The sequence below is a fragment of the Parus major genome, chromosome 27 (genome assembly GCF_001522545.3).
Source record: "Parus major isolate Abel chromosome 27, Parus_major1.1, whole genome shotgun sequence".
Taxonomy (NCBI): domain Eukaryota; kingdom Metazoa; phylum Chordata; class Aves; order Passeriformes; family Paridae; genus Parus; species Parus major.
In genome coordinates this window covers 4136785-4157559 of record NC_031796.1, presented here as the reverse complement: position 1 = coordinate 4157559, position 20775 = coordinate 4136785, and the positions used below count along the sequence as shown (strand labels likewise).

General features: G+C 52.4%; 1 protein-coding gene across 2 annotated transcripts in view; it reads right to left on the bottom strand.

Annotated features, from left to right (window-relative positions):
- The window catches only part of ITGB3 (integrin subunit beta 3), a 23298-nt gene extending 3076 nt beyond the window's left edge, over positions 1–20222 (bottom strand). Inside the window, exons 1-14 of one of the 2 annotated variants that reach the window (XM_015651387.3) lie at positions 19886–20222; positions 14887–14972; positions 10568–10760; positions 8422–8674; positions 7563–7725; positions 6815–6976; positions 6564–6659; positions 6300–6389; positions 5792–5926; positions 4733–5162; positions 2308–2530; positions 1938–2038; positions 1698–1817; positions 583–749 (exon numbers count right to left, since the gene is read on the bottom strand). In XM_015651387.3, the coding sequence (XP_015506873.1) occupies positions 583–749; positions 1698–1817; positions 1938–2038; positions 2308–2530; positions 4733–5162; positions 5792–5926; positions 6300–6389; positions 6564–6659; positions 6815–6976; positions 7563–7725; positions 8422–8674; positions 10568–10760; positions 14887–14972; positions 19886–19943 (2277 nt within the window). In that variant the 5' untranslated portion in view covers positions 19944–20222. Of the gene's footprint in view, positions 1–582; positions 750–1697; positions 1818–1937; positions 2039–2307; positions 2531–4732; positions 5163–5791; positions 5927–6299; positions 6390–6563; positions 6660–6814; positions 6977–7562; positions 7726–8421; positions 8675–10567; positions 10761–14886; positions 14973–15156; positions 15615–19885 lie in introns of those variants that run through there. The other variant, XM_015651386.3, reaches the window with a different exon arrangement.
- Between the last annotated feature and the right edge of the window lie 553 nt (positions 20223–20775).

The window sequence follows — 20775 nt, the reverse complement described above, 5'->3', positions numbered from 1 at the left end:
ATCCCATCCCATCCCATCCCATCCCATCCCATCCCATCCCATCCCATCCCATCCCATCCCATCCCATCCCATCCCATCCCATCCCATCCCATCCCTCTGTGGGGAGTTAGGAGATGAAGGAGAGGTGGGGGAGAGATATCAGTGCTGTCCCACTCTCCTCCCTTGTGCTCTGAGTTCCTCAGTGCTTTCCAGCATCCTGTGGCAGGAGGGGCCTTCTGCCTTACTCATGGGATGGAAACACTGATATGAGCAGTGAGTAAGGGAATCATGCTGCTGACAAGTGCTTTGGACATGCTGGACGTGGGAAAATCATCTAGGACATTGTCTATCACCTGTGCACAGCCCCTGGGACCAGAGTGGGCTCAGGGAAGGGGTGTCCTGGCTGGCAGTGTCACCTTGAATCCTGCCTAGGACACTGTCCCAGGCTTTAGAGAGGAATGGGACAAATTGGTCCTCAACGACCATATCATGGGACCACAGACAGCAGCTGGGCTCTCATGCTGGGAGCACTGGGATCTGGATCCCTCAAACCAGGGGCTGTGGGGTTTTGGAGCTCCTGCCCAGCACACCCAATCTCCTCACCGTATCCCACTTGGCCCTGGCCTTCTCCTCCTCGAAACGGGCAAATTCACGGCGATCATGGATGGTGATGAGGAGCTTCCAGATGAGCAGGGCAGTGAGGCCAATAAGCAGGATGGCACCTGTCACTGAGAGCAGGACTACCAGGACATCTGGCCCCTTTGGACAGTCTGGAGGAGAGGAAGGCAGAGTTGGGGGAGGGCTCAGCAGACCCAGGGCAACTAAAAGCAGCTCTGGGGCTACCTGGCCAGCAAGCAGGATCCTCCACCCTGAGCACAGCAGGCTCTGTGAAGGAGGATCCTGTCCATGGGGCACCTGTGCCAATATACTTGAGCACCTGTCTGTAGGGTGGGGGTCTGTACCCAAGTCTGGAGACAGATCAGGGGCATTACAAGTCCCACTCACAGTGAAGGATGACACCAGAGATCAAATCGTTGTACTTGTGGAAGTTTGCCCCAAACCACCAACCTACTGACACCCTGCCCCAGCCTCTGGCTATGTGTCAACACTGAATTGGCAAATATGGACAGTGAGATCCAGTGTGAGCCTTCACAGCTCCTGCTCTCCCTGCACACTACCCAGGGCCAACTGGCCACCCCAGCTCTCGCCTGCCTCTCCTCTCCCGTATGCCTGTGGGGCTGAGTGTGGGCTGTACCCTGCCCATGGCAGACAGCTGCAGTGGGAGCTGGTGTACCCTGCCCATGGCCCTGCTTCTGAAGGATCTGCAGCCACACAGCCCCAGGCTCAGCTGAGGTCAGTGTAGACCCCGGGGCTGCTGATGGGAGGCTCCTCTGACCTGCTTTCCAAGAAAAATCTCCCCCACAAAGTTAGACACAGGATCAGGGTGGTGGGAAGGTTGAACCCCCTTCCTTGGCCTCAATGAGGGGGTGAAGTAACTTAGGAAATGTGATACCTGAGAAGCAGGAAATCACAGCCCCGGTGGCACTGAGCAGGGAACAAAGAAGTTCTTTAATCCCTCTCAGCCCCCAGCTGTGATGTCTCATGAGCCTGGCTGGAGTGGGAGGTACAAAGGGCACTCAACATCTCCCCATTGCGCACAGAAATACAGCAGAGCACATTCTGCAGCCACCAGCCTAAGCGTGGCAGCTGGGTCTCACCAGGCTCCTCAATGACGTAGAGGATGGACTTGCCACTGGAGTCCTCGTAGTACTGGAACCTCATCACACAGTCATTCTCATCCTTATAGGTGCAGTTCACAGCATCCTTGCCTCTGTCACCTGCCAGAGGGAAAGCTCAGAGCCCCCATGCTGAGGGGTGCACACACAGAAGGAAAGCGTGTGGCATACACAGCCCCCTGGATTTCCACGTATTAGGGCAGGGGTTGGGTCTCCTCTTACTCAGTTCCTGCACCGTCTCGATCTCATCACGGCACATGCGGCTGCAGGACTGCTGCTCCACTAGCTTTCCCCGCTCAAACTTCTTGCACTCCACACAATCCCTGTGAAAGAGGAGGGAGGTACCATGAGCTTCTCCATGCTCTCCTCAGGGAACTGTCACACCTTTCAGTCTCAGGCTGTGGAAATCATAGCATTCCAACGCTACAGGGGTGCAGATAGTGAAAGCTCCTGCTACCAGTGCTGCCTGCTCCACGATGGGATATGACCCTTCCCAGGTCTCTGCCAGCTCCCCAGTGGAATATGACCTATCCCAGCTCTCTGCCAGCCCACAATGTGGAATGACCTGTCCCAGCCCTCTGCTCTCTCTCACTTTTTGATGGTGCAGGCATCTGGGCAGGTGGGGCACTTCTCGCAGGTGTCTCCGTAGGACCCAGGCTGAGTGCACTCACAGCGGCCGCATACGCAGGAGCCATGGCCACTGCACACCAGCCCATTGCTGGACATGCAGGTGTCAGTGCGCGTGGTGCAGTTGCAGTAGTCGCCTGTCCAGTCTGAGTTGCACAGACAGTCCCCACAGCTGCACTGCCCATGGCCTGGGGACAACCAAAAGGCATCAGAACTCTTAAGTGTCTCCACAGAGCCCGTTAGCAATTCCCCATATGATGCCTATGACCCAGACTGGCAGCTCACACTCTGTGGGCATGTCAAGGCAGACCAGCCACCTAGGACAACTCCTCTGCACTGTCCTTGGGGTGGGACACAGGGAAGCTCATGCCAAACCCAGACCTTCACCATGTCCCCAACACTCCTCTTATTCTACCCAAGCAAGAACAAACTCCCACATTTCAGGCTGAGCTGCCCCAGCTCCAGAAGCAGCAGCTGGAGATGCTCCATCAGACCTGTCTCTGAGCAAGTCAAGTTCCGGCTGTGGCTTTGAATTTCAGATTGAGTAAGGATATCAAAGTCAAAGCCCCCAAGTCTCATTCCTTTCTCAGGCCTGGACCAGACAGGGAAAGCTGACTGCTGCAAAAAGCCCAACACATGCTCACCAAGAGCTGTTTAATTAGACAGTCAGACAGTCAGGCTCAAATCCTGCCAAACCCTGGAGCTATTTGGATTGTGGTTTGATTCCAGATCAAAGATGAGACACAGTAAGTGGTGGAAACACTGTGGAGCTGCACATGCTGACCTGTCCTAAGCCCTAAGCACAGCGGGACATGTTGGGAATGCTGCTCCTGGCAGGGGATTGGCTGGCACCATCCCAGCCATGCCCTTGGAGACACCAGCATGTGAAATAATTAATAGTTTCCCACTAATGAGGAACTAGGGTTGAGTCACAGGAAAATAGTGCCATGCTGTGTGACAAGGCATGGAAACACACAAGTAGTCTGGGGAGAAGTGGCTCAATGGGATGGGATTGATGCCAACGGGATCAGAGAGTTCAGGTTAATTAATAGCCCACCCTGGCCAGGGGCAGCTCTTCATCATTGCCCTTCACCCATCCTGGGGACCTTCAGCCTTTGTTCAAACAGGAAGAGGCTCCTTGAGGACAAGACTACTCAGGGTGGGGGAAACTCAGTGTTTCCACCTTCATTATCAGCAGCCTGTTAAGATAAAGAATCAATCTGAGCTGCACAGAGGCAGTGTGAGTCATGAAGTTGGCCTGAGGGGCAGATGGGGTCCCAAAAATTCAATTTGGGGACATCAGGGAGCAAGAATCAAGTAAGTGTCTTCTGGCCCTCGGCTTCACCTCACCCAGGCTGGGCTCCAGCAGAGTGGAATCAGCTTTGGCCACTGATGTTTTCCTGGGGATTTCTATGATTTCAGCAGGAAAGCGGTGGCTTTTTGTAGCACTCCGCTAGCAGCTACCTATCCTGGGTTTACAGAGGGAGGCTGGGGTTAAGAATAGGGCTGGCTACCCCTCTCCCATTCCCCTCTTGAATCAGTTTTGGGGTGCTCTGCTCCTGGAGATGATGTGCTGCAGTTTCATGCCCCATTCCTAGGCACTGTCACCTCTCTCACATTCTTTAAATATGGGAGATGGGCAGAGCACTGCGATCACTCAGACCTTCAGTGTTTACTGGAGATGTGGGTCCTTAAATGAAGGCTCCTGGTGGGTAAGAGACCCTGTCATATCAGAACATTTAGAACTGCTGCTGGGATGGGGAATCTGCAGGAGGGCTTCTTCCCTGGAGAACCAGAGAACCCAAGGACCTGGACCTCTCTTCCCAGTAATGAGAGCAGCTGGACTTGAGAGGGGGAGTCTGGGAGCACGTGGAAAAGACAAATATTCAGGAGGGGAGATGCTGTAACGCCTGTGAGGAGGGAGGATTTACTTCCCCAACACTTTTGCCAATAGGAGGTCTTCCAGAACTCCTGGAAGAGGAGGAGAAAACCCACCTCTCCCCACCCCTCCTCCTCCACCCTGGGGTTTCCTCCTGCAGAGCAGTACTTATGATGTGTTTGAGCAGTGGTTCAAGCAAGGTCCCTGCCCTGTGCACCCCAGAGCTTCTTTGCTTGGTCCCCACCAGGCCTCCTTTGTAAATTTTTTTAATTTCTAGCCGATCTCCACTCCTATCTCTCAGGCACAGGAGGTGATATCAGTGGCCAAAAAGGGAGTAATTCCCCTGGCATCACTTCAGACCAGGGCAGGTCCTGGGAGATCCATGGCTGAGCAAGCCAGATGTGGAGGCAACTCATGGGACAAGCCCCAAAATGACTGGTGTCTCCCTTGCCCATGATCTCAGGCAGCCTAAACAGCCCCAAGCTGCCACCCTGTCAAGCCCAGCACTCACCTGAGCACATCTGGCCCTTGAAGCGAACACAGGAAAAGTCGTCGCACTCGCAATACTTGCCCGTCACCTTCCCAAAGTCGCTGCTGTGGCACACACACTGCCCGCAGATGCACTCGCCACGCTGGCTGCACAGGGGCTGGCCTGGCTGGGGACTGCAGTTATCCTGCTGTGAGGGGTTGTACTCCTCCTCTGAGCACTCGCAGTGTGAGCCCAGGCGCCCAGGGTTGCAGCGGCACACGCCGCACTCCAGCGTGCCATTGCCATGGCTGCAGGACCGGCTGTTGGCCTCGGCATGGCTCTCACAGGAGCACTCACAGTTGAAGTTCACCTCCACTGTCAGGCTGTCCTTGAAGCCCACAGGTTTGATGGTGAAGAATTTCTTCTGCTCCTGAGGGCAGCCCCGCACTTTGGCCTCGATGCTGAAGCTCACCTGGAGGACAAAGGTATGTGTCTGGATGTCAGTATCTGCTCCAGTCCATGCCCCAGCTCAAGGAGCTCAGAAATAGGACTCACCCAGTCTCTTTGGGCTCATCAAAGCTTATCAGTGTGGGCCAGAGAATGTACTTGCCACAGTAACCAGGAAAATTTTAGATCTGATATTAGGAAAAATTTCTTCACTGAGAGGTTTGTCAGGCACTGGCACAGGCTGCCCAGGAAGAAGTAGAATCACTGTTGCTGGAAGTGTTCAGAAAACCTGTAGATATGGTGCTTAGGGACATGGGTTAGTGTTGGACCTGTCAGAGATCAGTTAGTGGTAGGACTTGATGGTCTTAGAGGGCTTTTCCAACCCAAATTATTCCAGGTTCCCATGCCCTGTGAGAAGCAGCCAAGGCTGCGCTAGAGAGATCACAGAGTTTGCTTCCAGCGGATTCAAAAAAAGAATTTTCCTTCTTGCACCCACCCTGCTGGACCTCTGTCTCTCTAGTACTGAGATTCCAGGGTCTGTGTCACCTGGGAGGTCATGGGAGAAGCAGATGGTGCTGGTGCAGAGCAACAGATGACCTGCCAGTGCTGCTACATAGAGGGGAGAAAAGCCAAACCTATGAGCAGGATCCTCACCGTGTCCCCGATCTTGAGCCCCATGCAAGACTTGAGCCCAGGGATCACCTCGTCGTTGAGGCAGGTGGCATTGAAGGCCAGAGACAGCTCTTCAGGGAGGTCACGCACCTCCAACTCCACTTTGGAGCGGATTTTCTAGGGGAGGAGAGAGGACTGATGAAGACATAGTATGGGCTGGGCAGGGTTCAGCCCTGGGAGGGTCCTCCCTTGCCCCCAGCACCACAGTGAAGCTCCCAAACACATGGGAAAGGAGCCAAGTGCCCCAAGTCTTTCTCAAGACTTAGCTGTGCCACCATCTAAAGGGAAAGGAAGGAACAGGCAGTGAACACAGTGACCTTCCACCCCCAGGGTGCCTGCACACATGGCTGGAGGCAGATGCTCACAGCTGGTCCAAGGAGGATGCTTGGGGCTGAGGGAGCTGACAAATCTGTGGGTTGTTGGCAGTGGGAAGAAGTAGCTGTTTTGTTAGGGAGAATGCTGTTGTGGGGCCATCACACTGCACACTCACCCCATAGGAGTCCACTATGAGCTGCAGGACGTTGCTGGAGTCTCTGGACAAGGTGCCCACAGTTGTGCCTGGGATCAGCTCACTGTAGTTCTGGAGGAATATCATAAACAGGGTCTGTTATGTGATGGGTAAATGTGCCATGGCTAGGTCAAACCCTGTCCAGGCACAGGGGAGCTTTGGTAGGACAGGAGACCACCAAGCCACGTCCAGCCACCCATGGCCCACTGGCCCCCCAGGAAGATGGCTTTGCACAGCAGCTGGTACCTGGTAGAGGCCAACAACAGTATCTGTCACAGCAAAGATCAAGTTGATGTTCTTCTGTGAGAGTTTCTCAGTCATCAGGCCTAGAGAGGGATAGTCCTGGGGAAGAGGAGAGGTATAGCCTAGGAACATGCACACCTCCCCACCTTGGTCTCCATCATGCTCTCCAACCATGGCTGAAACACCTTTCCCATCCCATGGGGACCCAACAGGAGCTCTGGGCTCCACAACCCCATGCCTGGGTCAGGCTTTACCAGAGTGGTAGTGGCAGAGTAGAAATTATCCTTGTCAATGTGGCACTGTGCATCATTGGGCTGCACAATGCCAGCCAGCCGCCCGTCCAGCGCAATGTGGGTCTTTGCGTCCGTGGTGAAGACAAGCAGGTGGGAAGCATCATTCCTCCAGCCAATTTTTTTCTGCAGTGAAAGGAAGCTCCCAGTCATGTGTCAACACATGTTGAGGGCAGTCCCATGTGCCAGCACCCCCCTGCTGCCTTTGTGCCAGGGGGTCACAGCTTGGTCTTAGAGACCAACCTCTGCACAGGGAGCCAAGGCAATTGCTCTCCCAGGGAAGTGCTGTGGGAGTGTGGGGTCCAGAAGGTGGGCACGGGCTGCTTGTAGGTGAAAGATGAGTTTGAATTGGTCAGAGTGTTAATCAAGGTAGCTAATGACTCAGGGATGCAACACCTCCAGCAAAAGCTAGGTGAAGGCACAGGAGGTGTTGTCCCTTATGGATTGGTCACTGCAGGGCTGAGATGGGATTGTTCCTGAGCACCTGCTCCACTCCTCTCCTGTAGCATGATCCCATGAGAGTCCTGCTCTTCCCTTGGCTATTGGGCTAGAAATGTCTCACTTGAATTTTCACCGTCTCCTGAGATCAGTAATGCAACAACTCAATAAGGTTTATTATTATGTCCTGGAGGGATTGGTTGGTCTCTGCCAACCCAAGTGGCCCAGCCTGCTGACCCTGTCCTGACCCCAGCCAGGCCTTCCTGCCCCTTACATCGCACACAGTGGCCTGGATGATGGCATCGAAGCCGCCCTCAGGTGCATCACGGTTCCGGGACACACTCTGCTTCTGCACCTCCTCGTTGAAGCGAGTCACCTCATCCGTGAGCGTCAGGACGTGTTTGTACCCAAACATAGGCAGGCAGGTTTCCCCAATCCTGTGGGAGGAAAGCACTCAGGGCACAGGGCTCATTAGGCTCTTCCAGCTCCCAACCCTGCCCTTCAGCCATCCCACATCCCATGGACCTGCCCAGGGTGTGCTAGAGGGACCCAACCTCCACCAGAGCCTGAGGCTGGTGAAGGACCTTTTAAATAAGATTAATGTTGTAGGGATGGTGGGTTCAGGTCAGCTCCCAGCCTCAGTCTTGCTGGGATTTTTTATAAGTCATTTTCTTCCAGCCTCAACATTTCTTTTGAAAAAATGATGTAATTTTTTTCCCCTCAAGGGCATTTCAGTGATAATGATATTTCTAGTTTAGACCTGCTCCTCCTCCCTGTGCCAGCAGAACACAGATTGCACGAAGTTTTAAACCCTGTCCGGAATCAGGCACCCACTTTTCCCCAGATTCAGCTTCACTCCTGAATTCTCTGCCTACTCCCCTCCTACTAGCACAGGAAAACAGGGAATGGGGGATGAACTCAGATTCTAATGCCTCTGCCATTCCTTCCTCCTCACACTCTTTCCCTGCTCTAGCCTGTTGTCCTTCCCGTGGGAGACAACCTTTCAAGAACCTCTCAAAACCAGGTAATTTCTGGGCTGCAGTTCTTCACCAACTGATGTGGATTTCCAGCCACATTGCAGTGGTGTCCCATCAACTTCTGGCTCTTACATGACTCCCTCAACCTGGACTTACTCATAGCAAGGGTTCTTGACGGCTTCTGGAGGAGATATGTACATATAGGGGGAAATGGGTTTGTCCACAAAGGCCCCAAAGCCGATGCGTAGGTTGCTGGTGAGCTTACGCATCTCACTGGCCAGTTTTGTGCCCAAGTTCTGGATGTTCCTCAGATCATCCTTCATTGAGTTGGACAGGTCCATCAGGTAGTAGATGTCCACTGGGTAATCTTCCACTTGACGCACTTGAACATGAAAGACCTGGGAGTCATCTGCAAAGTGACAGGGCAGTAGAGTGAGAGCTCATCTCCTGGAAAGGGGAGGAGGGCTCACCACAGGTTTAGGGGAAAAGGGGTCAGTAGGAACCCAAGGGGATGGTTAAAGCTTCTAGGAGGAGAACATCACCCTTAGACAGAGGGGAAAAGCCCTCAGTCAGGTGCTTGCACAGGAGATGCGCTGTGCACCCCTTGGAAGTGTCCAAGGCCAGATGGGATTGAACTTGGAGTGACCTGGTCTAGTGGAAAGCGTCCCTGCCTATGTCAGGGTATGGAACAGCATCATCTTCAAGGTTCCTTCCAAACCCAAAACCATTCTGGAATTCTATGGCAGATGGGGGTTATGGCTCCTGTTCTCCTAACCTCTCAGTGCCAGGACAAGAGCAGGGCTCATGTCCTGTCCAGGGCTGACTTCCCAAGATATCCTACAGGAACAGCTGGATGGAGTGAGGAAAATCCTCAGCGTGTGGGCAGCAGGTCTTAAAGGGAGCACAAGGCAGGCAAGGTTGCTTTGGACTTCTCTGAGCTTCCAAGGACTCTGACCATTTTCTGTGCCCTCTCCCATCCCTGTTCCTTTACTCTCCTCTTGGCTCTCCCAGACCCTTCTGAGAAAATTTTGGTGAAACATTTTACATTGAAACAAAAACCTCCTTAGAAAGAACCTCCTGGGAAACATCCCAGTTTTGATGACTTTTGCACTAAAAAAAATAATAAATGCTGAAAGCACTTAGGGTTGACCTTTTCTCTTTGCATTTTTAAGAGGCATAGGTCCTTTCTTCTGATCTTTGAAATGGTTTATTTGAAACATAAGCCAAGACACAGCTGCAGCCCTGTTGGAACACCTCAAGTGTTGAGAAAAAAAGGCCTTAACTGAGCTTAAATTATTATTGTTTTCAGATTCCTGTTTAAGTCTGCATGCCACATTCTTTCAGGATGAAGAAAGTTTCAAAATTTATGACAGCCCAAAAAGCTCCATCCTTTCTCTAGCTCTGCTGGGACCCCACCATGGAGCCAGGGGTCCCATTTTTGTGCTTAGAGAGCAGCTGTTTGTCCTCATTGAGCTGAAACCATGAGGATTCTGAGCTTGTAGTACATGAGCTGTGACCTGTCCTGCTTGTATCCTTTGTGATTTGGTCTTGGTTCATGAGTCAAGGCAGATGACTTATGCCAAACTTTCTTGGTGTTGCAGAGATGGTATCAAGCTGGGGGTCTCTCCTCTTTATTCCAAAGACTCAGCACTCAGAGCACTCAGAGCAGCACACTCACCTGCCTCCTGACAACTACCTTTAGACCTAAAGACAACAAGGGCCACTTAGTAGCTCCATATCCCCATTTTGTGGGGATTCCTCTGCCTGCTGTCCTCCCACTGGGGCAAGACTACCTCCTGGCCATGCCCAGGGATGTGCACAGAGACCATGTGCCCAGTTGTTTGAAATTCCTGGATGCTGGCAAAGGACCAGAGCAGTTAATTGGCTCTAGCCTGCTTGGCTGAGCAGAGCCTGGGAAATTACAGGGATCTAGTGGCAGCCCAACCCTGCCAGCTACTCCATGGCTTGTTAGATATGAGTAACTTCCACCCAGTCATTCTGAGCATGGCAGCAATGCCTCGGGTCTTTATAAAATACCCCATGTGTTGTTGAAGTTGCATCCTATCCAGCCCCTCAAATACCTCAGGATTGAGGCAAGAGAATGGACACAGTGATCAGACAGCTCAACTGCTCGCTAGAGATGTTCTGGAGGATTCTGTGCTGCTGCCAGCCTGGCCTTGACCCCAAAGGACATGAGACCACCTTGGCCAGTGAGGTAGAGTGATGGCTCACTCAGTGCCTGAGCCCTCTGGGTTATTCCCACTGCATCCCCCACTTCCTACAGCAGTCTAGGGGTTCTTACCTGGCCGCAGGTTCAGCTGTATTCTCTGGGGGCTCATCTGAGTGGTGGTGGACCCCCCCGAGCCCTTGCTGCTGAGGGGCCGGTCCTCCACGATGATGACACTGCTGCTGGGGGACTCAATGTGATCCAAGCCGCAGCCGTTGTGCAGGAGGTTGGCACGTAGGTCACAGCGAGGGGTCGACTGCGCCCAGACCTGCAGGGGAGGGACATGGTCAGGAGCCTCTCAGGACTATGCTGGGAGAAGAAGAAAGGCCCTACCTTTTCCTTGGATAGTTCCTGCTTTATCACACCTAACTCCAGACCAGGATCAAAGGCTTCTTGGGGAACACAGTCTCTGCCTGAGGAAGGCAGCAGACAGAGGGGATTTGGGATTAGCAAGTCCTGCTGGGGTTCAGATCAGGAGCCCATCAGCCCTTGCCAAGGAATGGCCCTTGACAAACACATCCCTGCCAACCTCGTCCTGATTACTGGCAGCTGGAGCCTTAGGTTTGGGTTTTGGCAGAGCTAAAAGGAAATCCTGTCTCTCTGGGATGGCTAGAGGAGGGTGTGGCAGGATGTGAACATGGCAAGCTGAGTAGATGTGGCGTGAGATTTTAAAAATTGTTTATTACTTTGACAAAAGACAAATCACCTTTCCTCCCCATTTTTCCAATATGGGCCCTTAGAATTCCTGCCATGAGCAAGGAGTGTGTCCACTGTGGGTAAGCTCATTGCACAGAGCTGTGCTCAGTTCCTGTCTGGAAGTGGATCATACGTATCTCCAGCTCTCCAGCTTCCTAACGGATGGAGCTGACTGGGGAAAGAAGCACCAAAAAAGGAGAGAAAGAGTGCAAAGGCACTGGGGCTGCAGGAGAAGCCTTGAAGAGCCTGTCAGGGGCAGGAAACATGAAGTGTGGAGTCATGGTGAGCTCCTCCTTTCCTAGAAAGCTCCTGGCTCCTCATCCTTATCACAGAACATTCAGGAGGGTTTCTATTCCTTTGGTTGATTATGAAGACAAATATGGGAAGAATTTCTCTCCCAGCCCAACACTGCCATGATCTGCTGCCTCGTGTTCCTGCTCAGGCAGCGCCAGCCCTCCCCTCCAAAGAGATTCTTTATCTCCCTCCCTCAGCCCAAATCTTTCTACATTGAAGTCCTCCAGCAGAGGACCACCACAGTTTCCCTGCAGCAAAGGGAGGTGGCACAAGTCCTAATAGGGCTGGTTCAGTGCCCTCCCTGCTCCTGGGATACCGGAATTCAGTGCCGAGCCTTTCAGTGCTGGAGAGGTTCCCATGCAGGATGTCAACTGCCCAGGGTTCAGGCTGGTTGAACCCAGGGATGAATTTGTTTTATGCAAATGAGTAGAAAACCACAAATGGTGTCAGGAGGCTCTGTCTGGCCCATGGCCCTCTGGAAACGGTGGCCAAGCGATAGCCAAAAAATACATCATCAGGCGTGTTCCTATCCTGCCCCTGCCTGGACAGTGTGCTGACAGAGAGGAGGATGAGTCATCCCTACAAATTAGCTCTCTCACACCCACCCACCCACAAGCTCACTCCACAGGGCTCCCTGCTGTGGGAAGGGGTGGCTGGTTCACTCCAGATTGTGTCAGTCATCATGTCCCAGTCAGGGAAATCACTGAAAAAATATGTGGGTGAAAAGCATGCTGGGCAGGTGGGTTTTAAGCATGCTGCTTGGTGATACCTGGAGATCCTAGGGAGCTCCCAGGACCTCAGAGGACTCATGGCATCCTATGGTCATAGCAGCATCATTCCTGCTGTGGGATTTCCATGGAGAAACTGTTTAACCCCAGGCTGCATCCTTCCCCTTTCTTTGGAGCTAAATATAGTGACTGACTCAAGACTTACAGGAGCCTCCTCAACAACAAAAACTACCACAAAAGTGGGGCTTTTGGCTGCAAGGCTCTGGCAGTTTTTGACTCCAGGCTCTGCCACTTTGCTGACTCAACACCTGGGGCACAGCCCTAGTTAGGAGTGACCTGGAGGCAGCCCAAGGTTGCTGGTGACAAACTCCCAGCACAGGGATTTCATCCATGAGAAATACATTCCCTGTCAGCACAGCCCTAATGGCATCAGCTCCCTACAAGGAGATGTGGGGAGATGTCTGCTCCATCTCTATCCCAGCCATCCCATAGCCCTTCCCAGAGATGCTTTCCAGCTCTCCCTGCCCTCTGTCCCACTGCAGAGTGGACATCTGCTCACGCTCCCTTCAGAATGGGAAACCTGACTCTTTTATCCCAATTGCTGCCTCCAGAGCTGATTAATGAGGGCAGGGTCAGGCAGGGCTCTGGCAGGGCCAGTTCCATCCCTGAGCTCCCAGGGCGGGAGCCTGCAGGAACTTGCATATTCCCCAGGACATCTCTGTTTTCATCTCAGACACGACCACATGCAGCATCAACTGCCTTGCAGGAGAGCTCTTGGGAGTGCGCAGAGTACAGATACCCCCACAAATTAAGCTAAAACCTTCCAGCAGCTTCTCTAAAATCCAAATCTGGTGCAGTCTGGGCTCTAAGAGATCCAGAGTGGGTGACATTTTGGGTGGGTGAGACCCTGAGGGATCTGTCACAATAATCTCTAAAGGGATTTTAGAGATATGTCTCAGTGTTACAGCTTGGCTGGCTTTTTCCAAAAAAGCAGATGAGAACATCTATTTGTTGGTAAGAGTGGTCAAGGTTTCTGAAAAATAAATAAAACTCAACTCTACCCTGCATCAGTGCTTGGGGGGGTCAGTGATCACAAGAAACCACAATTAAATCATTCTTCAATCCAAAACCAGGACAGAGCAGGAATAACTCATCACCCCAGGCTCCTTGGGAAGGGAGTGTGAGTGGAAAAGGGCTGTAGTGGGAACAGGAGCACAAATATGGGCACTGTCCCTTTAAAAACGGGGGGTGGGGGGGTGGTGTTACAGTATCTGAGACCTCCCCCACCCCAGGGAAATTAAACAAACTCAGGAAAAAAACCTCATTTGCTAAATTAAGACAATGTGGTCCAGATGTTGGACTCAGAGCTGCTGAGCAGAGTGCACAGCCCAGCTCTCCAGAGGCTGGGTCTGGCAGCAGCACAGCTCCCTTGCTCTTGTCATGTCTGCCCAGGAGCACAGCTCGGAGCAGCACTGGAAATATTTCCTTTTTTGGAAACCTTTGCTGATCTGCAGGAAAAAAAAAAACCCATCACGGCTCCCACTGCTCCATCAAGCCACCAGTGCAGCCCAGGATCAGCGGCTGGGAAGGAGGAGCCCAGCCCAGCCACCATTCCCCCTCGGAGGGGAGATGGAGAGGGAAGCCAGGCCCCTTATCAAGCTGCATGTTTCAGCCACTCCTTTTGGGAGATAAAATGGGAACAAACATCCTTATTCACACCACATGCCAAGAGTCAGATCTGATGAGCTCAGCAAGCCAGAGGCCTCCCCTCTGGATACACATTGATCCCAAAGCATTAGACCATTGCTGGCATGATCCAGTGTTTGGATCACTTTTCCCAGGTCTTTTCCAAGTTCCACTGGGCACTTTGGGCACAGTTTCAGCTGATAGAAGTGAGTCTTCAAGGAGAGAGAAGGAGAAAGCAAGGAAAGCCTTGAAGAAGGTTTCATCACCTCTCCCCATCCCCATCACCTCCCTTGGCTCTGCCCTGGGGCTCCTCTCCCATTCCCTTGGGAAACTCCATCCTGTTACCCAATAGATCAACTCCCAGGGCAGCATTTTTGCACAGGACTGTGGCAGATCTGCTTGGCTCTCACCTACCCAAACAAGATGATTTGAGAGCTACAGCTCAGCAATCACATCCACTTTAGCTCAGTAACAAAAACCAGGCACCTTGTCTTCTCCTCTTATTTCTAATGAAAAAAGGCTTTAACCCCAGCCATGAACTTCTAACGAGTATTTTCAATTCTTCCTTCCAGGCCCTCCAGGCCCCCTTCCCTTTTCAGGCCTTCCAGGAATTAGGCTCCTTCAGCCAGAGCCTTGCAACAGGTTTCCAAGAAGCAAACCAAAAGTTAACTAAGTTTTTTAATGTATAATATTTGAAAGATAAAATGAATTCCTAGTGGAAACACCACAATTTCCCAGTTAGCTCAATGTTGGTCCCACCAACACACCCAGATAAGGGACATATTTTTGGAGCAGGGCAGAAGCAGTGCCCACCGGACAAGTGTTTTGAGCTGAGGTCTGAGCCAGGTGCCACCAAAGAATCTGTTTAGATATGGTGGGAACAGATGGAGACTGAGCTTGTGGCTTTAACCTAGACTCATCCCAAAGGTTCTTCCCTTCTTTTACATCCCCTGCCCTTCTCAGGGATGTACCTCAGCCCCCAGCTCTTACCTCAGCAGAGCACCAGGTGCAGAGGGGACTGACAGCCAAGCACTGCTTGCAGGAGTTCACCCCACGGGTGGTGCAGATGTTGCCCCCTGAAACAGCAAACCAGAGCATTTAGAGCCCACAGAACCCAAACTCACATGTATGCTCAGCCACCAGCTTCTGAGCAGCCAGAGCCCCACCAAAGCCCTCCTCTATTCCTTTTTCCACCCGCAAACCCTGGATGTTGTCTCCTTGCTCTCCCCAGCCTGGTATGAGCTGAAGATTATTCCCTACCTGCAAGCTCCTCAGAGTGTCCTCTTGCCCCTGCAGCATCACATGGGTGTTGGAGTGAAGCCCCCAGTGCTGGCAGAGGGTTCATCTATCATTGTGCAGACACTTTGGGGCAGCAGGAGTGGAAAAGGTGAATTCCCAGGCATACAGTGTGGTACGCACAGCCCTGCCAGGTACTGTCTGCCTCTTCCCACCACTTCAACCTGGGGTGGTTGGTGCCACCTTGAGCAGACACTAAACCCAGTGGCTGATCTTGGCTTGCCTTCAAATCCAGGGAAAGGAGGGGAGTGAAAGGGTACAAGTCCAGAAATGTGCTGGTGGTGGCTGGCACCAATGTCCCAGGCAAAGGTTGGGCTCTGTCTGTGGCCGTGGGGACTCTGGGAGACACGTTGTTATTATTCCTGAAGGTCAGAGGCCAGTGAGCCCATAGTGGGGGAATTAAAGGGCCACAAAATGCCTGTGGAGTGGGGGCCAGGAGGAGGTCCTCTGACACTGAGCAGAGTGGCTGGCCCTGTGGTTCCTGCTGTCAACAGCTGGTGTGACAAGTGGCTGGGACATCACTGCCGCGGTGTCACCCTTGGCTTCCTGTGCCTCCTCCCTCCTGGACACAAGCATTTCAGCAGTTTTAGGATTCCCCAGACAGAGAAAACTGCAGCCAAGTGCCCACTTGTCTGGGACACACTGCAGCCTGGGGAGCCTGGGGGATGCCAGCAGGGAGCAGTGGGCAGGCACTAGGGCCTCCCCTCTGCCCTGTGTGCCCCCATGGCTACCCAGGGCTGTCCCAGCAGTGTCCCACAACTGCAGGAAATGCAACACAAAGCAGAAAGAGGAAATGGTGAAACAACATCATAAAATCTTTGAGCAGAACCACAACCACAGTACCGTGCACTCCTGCCTGCTGGCACGTAGCCAGGGAGTGTACACACGTGTTCATACCTGTGTGTGTATTTTTGTCTGTTTGAGGGTGGTGTCACAGGCTGTTCCTGTCCCAGGGACCAGCGGCTGCTTGGGAATGCGCCCCAGGGTGTCCCCATCGCACCTCTGACACCTGCAGTTCCCACTTACCCCAGACTAAACTACAGGCTGAGCCCAAGCACCTTACTTAGCATCAGCTTTCGGGTGGCACCCATGCCCAGAGCTCTCATCATACCCTAAAATACCCAGCTCTGTGTGAGGATGAGGACAGATTTGAATTGTAATTTTGTCCAAAAGAGTGACAGGTTGGTCTCCAGTGCTTCCTGCACCTCAGCAATGTGCCAGCAGCAGTACTAATCCTTGGGTAGACAGGGCTAGGAAGAGGGAAGGCAAAGGCCTCTCTGCAAGCAGCGACAACACTTCCTACATCTCTCACTGGCTCCTGCTGCATCCATGTGAAATCCCTCCTGCCGTGCGAAGTGCCAGTGTTTGCAGCCAGAGCTCGTGCCATGGATTTGTGTTGTGCCATGCAGCTGAGAGCAGCTCAGCCCTCTCGGAAGCAGGGAAGCACTGCCCAGAGAGCCCTCAAGGATGGAGACAGCCCTGGCAGCTCCAGATGCTCTGGATTAAGCTACCTGGTAGCTCAGAGCTACCAACCCCAGGGCAACTTGCCTGAACATGGAAACAGCTTCCAAATCTGCAGATCCGCGGGGAGCCCTGGTGCTTTGATGCCTGGAGCAGGATGACAGGCCTTTGCTCAGGGATGGGGAGAGGTGCCAAATACCCACCTGCCATAATGCCAGGAGTATCCCTTATTTCCACTCTCACATCCCTCATGTAGTGGCCGTGTCTAGCTGCTGGCTCACAACTGTGGTTGCTCAGCTCTGCTCAGCCAGAGTTACAGCACCAAGTGCCACCAGCAACACTTCTTGTCCAGGCTCCTGTTTAATGCCAGTGTGGGGTTTGTCCCCTCATGGTGGGTTTTATCTGGTTTAGTCACCTGGCTCTGCCCCAGCACCCGCCTTGCTGGGGAAGGGCAAAGCTAACAAGGGTTCCATGAGGGTTCTGGGACATGAGACTCATCAGTCCAAATCCTGCCTCAAACAGGTTTTCCCTGTGACTTGACCCAGTCCCATAGCCACTCCCTGCCTCATTTCCCCCTGTGCAGTGTTAACCCTGGTCTCAATGAGACCAGGTTCCACTGAAACTCCATGTGGAGGATTCCAGGACCATGTCTGCTGGTAGAGCCCAAGGGTGTCTTCTCATGCCATGAAATCTAATCCTGGAGCTAAGGAACGCCAGGAGCTCATCTGTTGTTCACCATTTGGTACAAATTACCTCCTGCCTGTGTGCAGCCTCTGGACCCTGGCACCTTCCTTTCCTCTCCTTCTGCTGCCACCCCAAAGCCCAGGTGTCCTTTATCTGATGTCCCCTCTCTTTGCTGGGGATGTAAATCCAATATTCTGGTGGATTTTGTGACAAAGGCCACAGACGCAGGCAGAGCAGTGTCATAGCTGGGGAGCTACACATGGGCTCATGTGGGGCTACAGCTGGGAAGTCCCTGTGGGAGGGATGCTGCCATTTCCAAGGCTCCCCTGAGGTCTGATGTCACATCATGTCACTGTGCCATTGCTTGTGGCTTTGTCTAGGGCATCCCTGGAGGTCTGTATCTGCCCCCAGACTCACACAGCCCTGTGGTCCCTGTGGTGTCCATCATTCCATGACCAAGACACTTTCCTGGGGATGGAGGACCCTTCCCTTCCCTGGAACCAATCTCCAGCACTGTACAGGGCCATTCTTGGCTGCACTTCCATGGGGCTGGATGGAGCAGGACCTGGGCAGTTATGACCATCCAAACATTAGTCTGGTCCTGCTGTGAGCAGGCAACTGCTCACCCCCACCATGGGGGAATATTTCTTTTTTGGCATTCTCAGCACTGGTTGCATGCCTGGATGCAGGGATGCAGTGTTGGGAGGGTTTTGTTAGAGCAGGGATCTTGCGAGGATGTCAGAACAAAAGCACAGACAGGTGGAAGTGGAGGATATGGAGGATGTGAAAGATGGGGAGGATGCTGCAGCTGGACTCCCCTCAGGTTTTGGCCCTGTGAGTGCCTGGCAGTCCTTCCGAGATTCGGACACTGCATGGCTGTGAGCAGGTCAACACCGTCCCAGTACAGCCTATACTAATAAATTCTGTATTTTTTAGTGACTTTTTTTTTTATTATCATTATTTTTGGAGCTTTTTTTCCTAGCCATAAAAGCTAATAAACCCAAGTACAAAATCTGCATTTTTAAACTATGGTAGCAGCTACTTTCACCAATCAGCGGATCCTAAAGACTCCAACTTTTGGAAAAAAGCAATCCTGAAATACAGGGAAATGAAAGGTAAACTGGGAAGGATGATGGGAACTACCCACCTGGGGCTGGGCAGAGCTGTGGCCCTGAGAGAGGTGTAAGTAGGGAACCTCAGACTGGTTTGGGTTGGAAGTGACCTTAAAGCCCATCCAGTTCCACTCCCTGTCAGGAGCAGGAACATCTTCCACTAGACCAGGCTGCTCCGAGCTCCGTCCAGCCTGGGATTGAATTTAGGGAAGTGATGTACTTGAAACACCCCACACATCTGTGGCTCAGCATCACCCTGTCCTGACTGGAGAAAATTACTTGGTCCCAGTCTGCACTTGGAGTAACCTCTGTGTGGTGTAGGAGCTGCCACACACTTTGTTTTCCCCCTCTGCCAATTTGAGCAAGAATGAGCACAAAGGAAACCTGATAAAGACATTTGAGGAAACTTGATAAAGGTACAAACCACATCCTGTCCAGCCCTTCTGTTTGACTAAGTGATAAGTATCTTAGCTTTCTTGGCTGATCCCCACCCTACCATTCTGGGGGTGTTTCTTCCCTGGAGCCTCTCCCTTCCTGCCAGCATCTTCCTGGGAATGGAATGCCCCAAACTGAGCATCAGAGATATCACATGCACAGCCCCAGACTGCAGCTCTATGAACTCACACTCTTGCAGGGGCTATCCCATGTCCTGTACTGACGACAGCTCCATCTGGCAGCAGATCGGAGCCTCAGGCTGTTCCTGGGAATTCACCAATCTGAAATTCTTTAGACAGAACAATGTTGCCCCAAACCCTGAGTATGGCCTTGAAAACAATGTGATTGTAATCACCATATTGGAGTTTCAAGATTTCCTTTGAGCCCTAGGAACACACCTGGGGAGGAGATAATACTTTTGCAGCTTTTCTGTACTTCTGACATTGGAAAACTTTATAAAAATACAAACTATGCCAAGATCATCTGATGGCAGAAATCAGATTTCTTAAAGAAAAGCATCAAAATAACATGAGAAAAATAACACCGGACAGCCATACTGACATAAATGCCCCCTCCCTGGCCCTTAAAATGCACAGACATGGGGAGGGATTACCTGTAGCGATTTCTCCCACTGAATTTTCAGTTTCTAAAGAATGAAGCCCAAGTCACACCCCAGTCCTTCAGTACAAACCAGTAGCCAGAGCCAAACACAGAGCAGATAGAGGATATAAACTCACTACATCGAGTAAGAGTAACTCACTAAAGTATGTCTTGACCCTATAACAACCTTGAGAACTTCCTGGACCCGACCCAGCCGAAGCCCAACCAGCCTAAGCGGGGCTTCGTACGTGCAGCTCAGGCTGCCAGCTCCCCCTCCGACGGCTTTTCCCAAGAAATCACAGACCCTGGGAATGCAGGAAGTTCTGGCATTTGTAGAAGTAACTGGCAACATCTTCACTAAATAGCTTTAAGCAGTGGCAGAAGTGACAGAGTAAACCTACCCCCGCTGCCGGTAGTGCAGAGCAGGAGGATCCCGAGCGTCACGGAGAGCTGTCCCATCTTCTGTGAGCCCCGGGCTGGGGGGACTGCTCGGGTCAGCCCCACCAGGAGGGATGGGCAGCCGCTCTGTAATAGCTGGAGGTTTTTAGCGGGCGAGGAGGTGAATCATGAGCCTGGGTGAATGACACACATAGTGACTGGGGAGGCCAGAGGAAACTGCTGTCTCGTCACTTCGGAGTGTCCCCGCCCGCTTTGCCTCCAGCTCCTTAGGAGGTTTTTACTCTCCTGGCTTAAACAAGGAGCTCATAAACCCTGGCAGCGAGTCCTCCCTCGGCACTGGTGACCGGCAGCCCCAGGGCTCGTACCAGGCTCTTTCCCGTAGGCTCTTCCGCATGGCTTTAATTCCTTACTAAATCTTGTTCACTCCTTCCTTTTATTAACTCTTGAAAGGCAGCTGGTTCTAAACCTCGTCTGCTGCAGTTCAAGGATTTAAAGAGAAATAGAGCAAATATGAACTAATACAAAAGTGTGGGTTCTCAGTTCCCTCACCAGAGAGGGAATATCCCTACTGAAGCAGAGCTGGGAGCTGAAGGAGATGCAGCCAGGAACTGGACCTGGTGGAACCAGCAGTCTGGATAACAACCTGGACATCTCAAAGGGAGGGAAGCTCAGCTTGGGGTCACATAATTTGAACCTGATTTTCTTCTCACCTGTATGGGGTTTTTCGCTCTGTGTCCTCAGTAATTGATCCTGTGCTGAGAAAATCCTGGGATTGGGATCTGCACAGGGACTGTGTTCCCTGAAACATCAGAACTGCCTGTGGGTGTCTCTCAAAGGGGTTTTATAAACCTCTTGTTCCTCTGCAATACCAGGGTCCCAGTCAGAGCTGGGG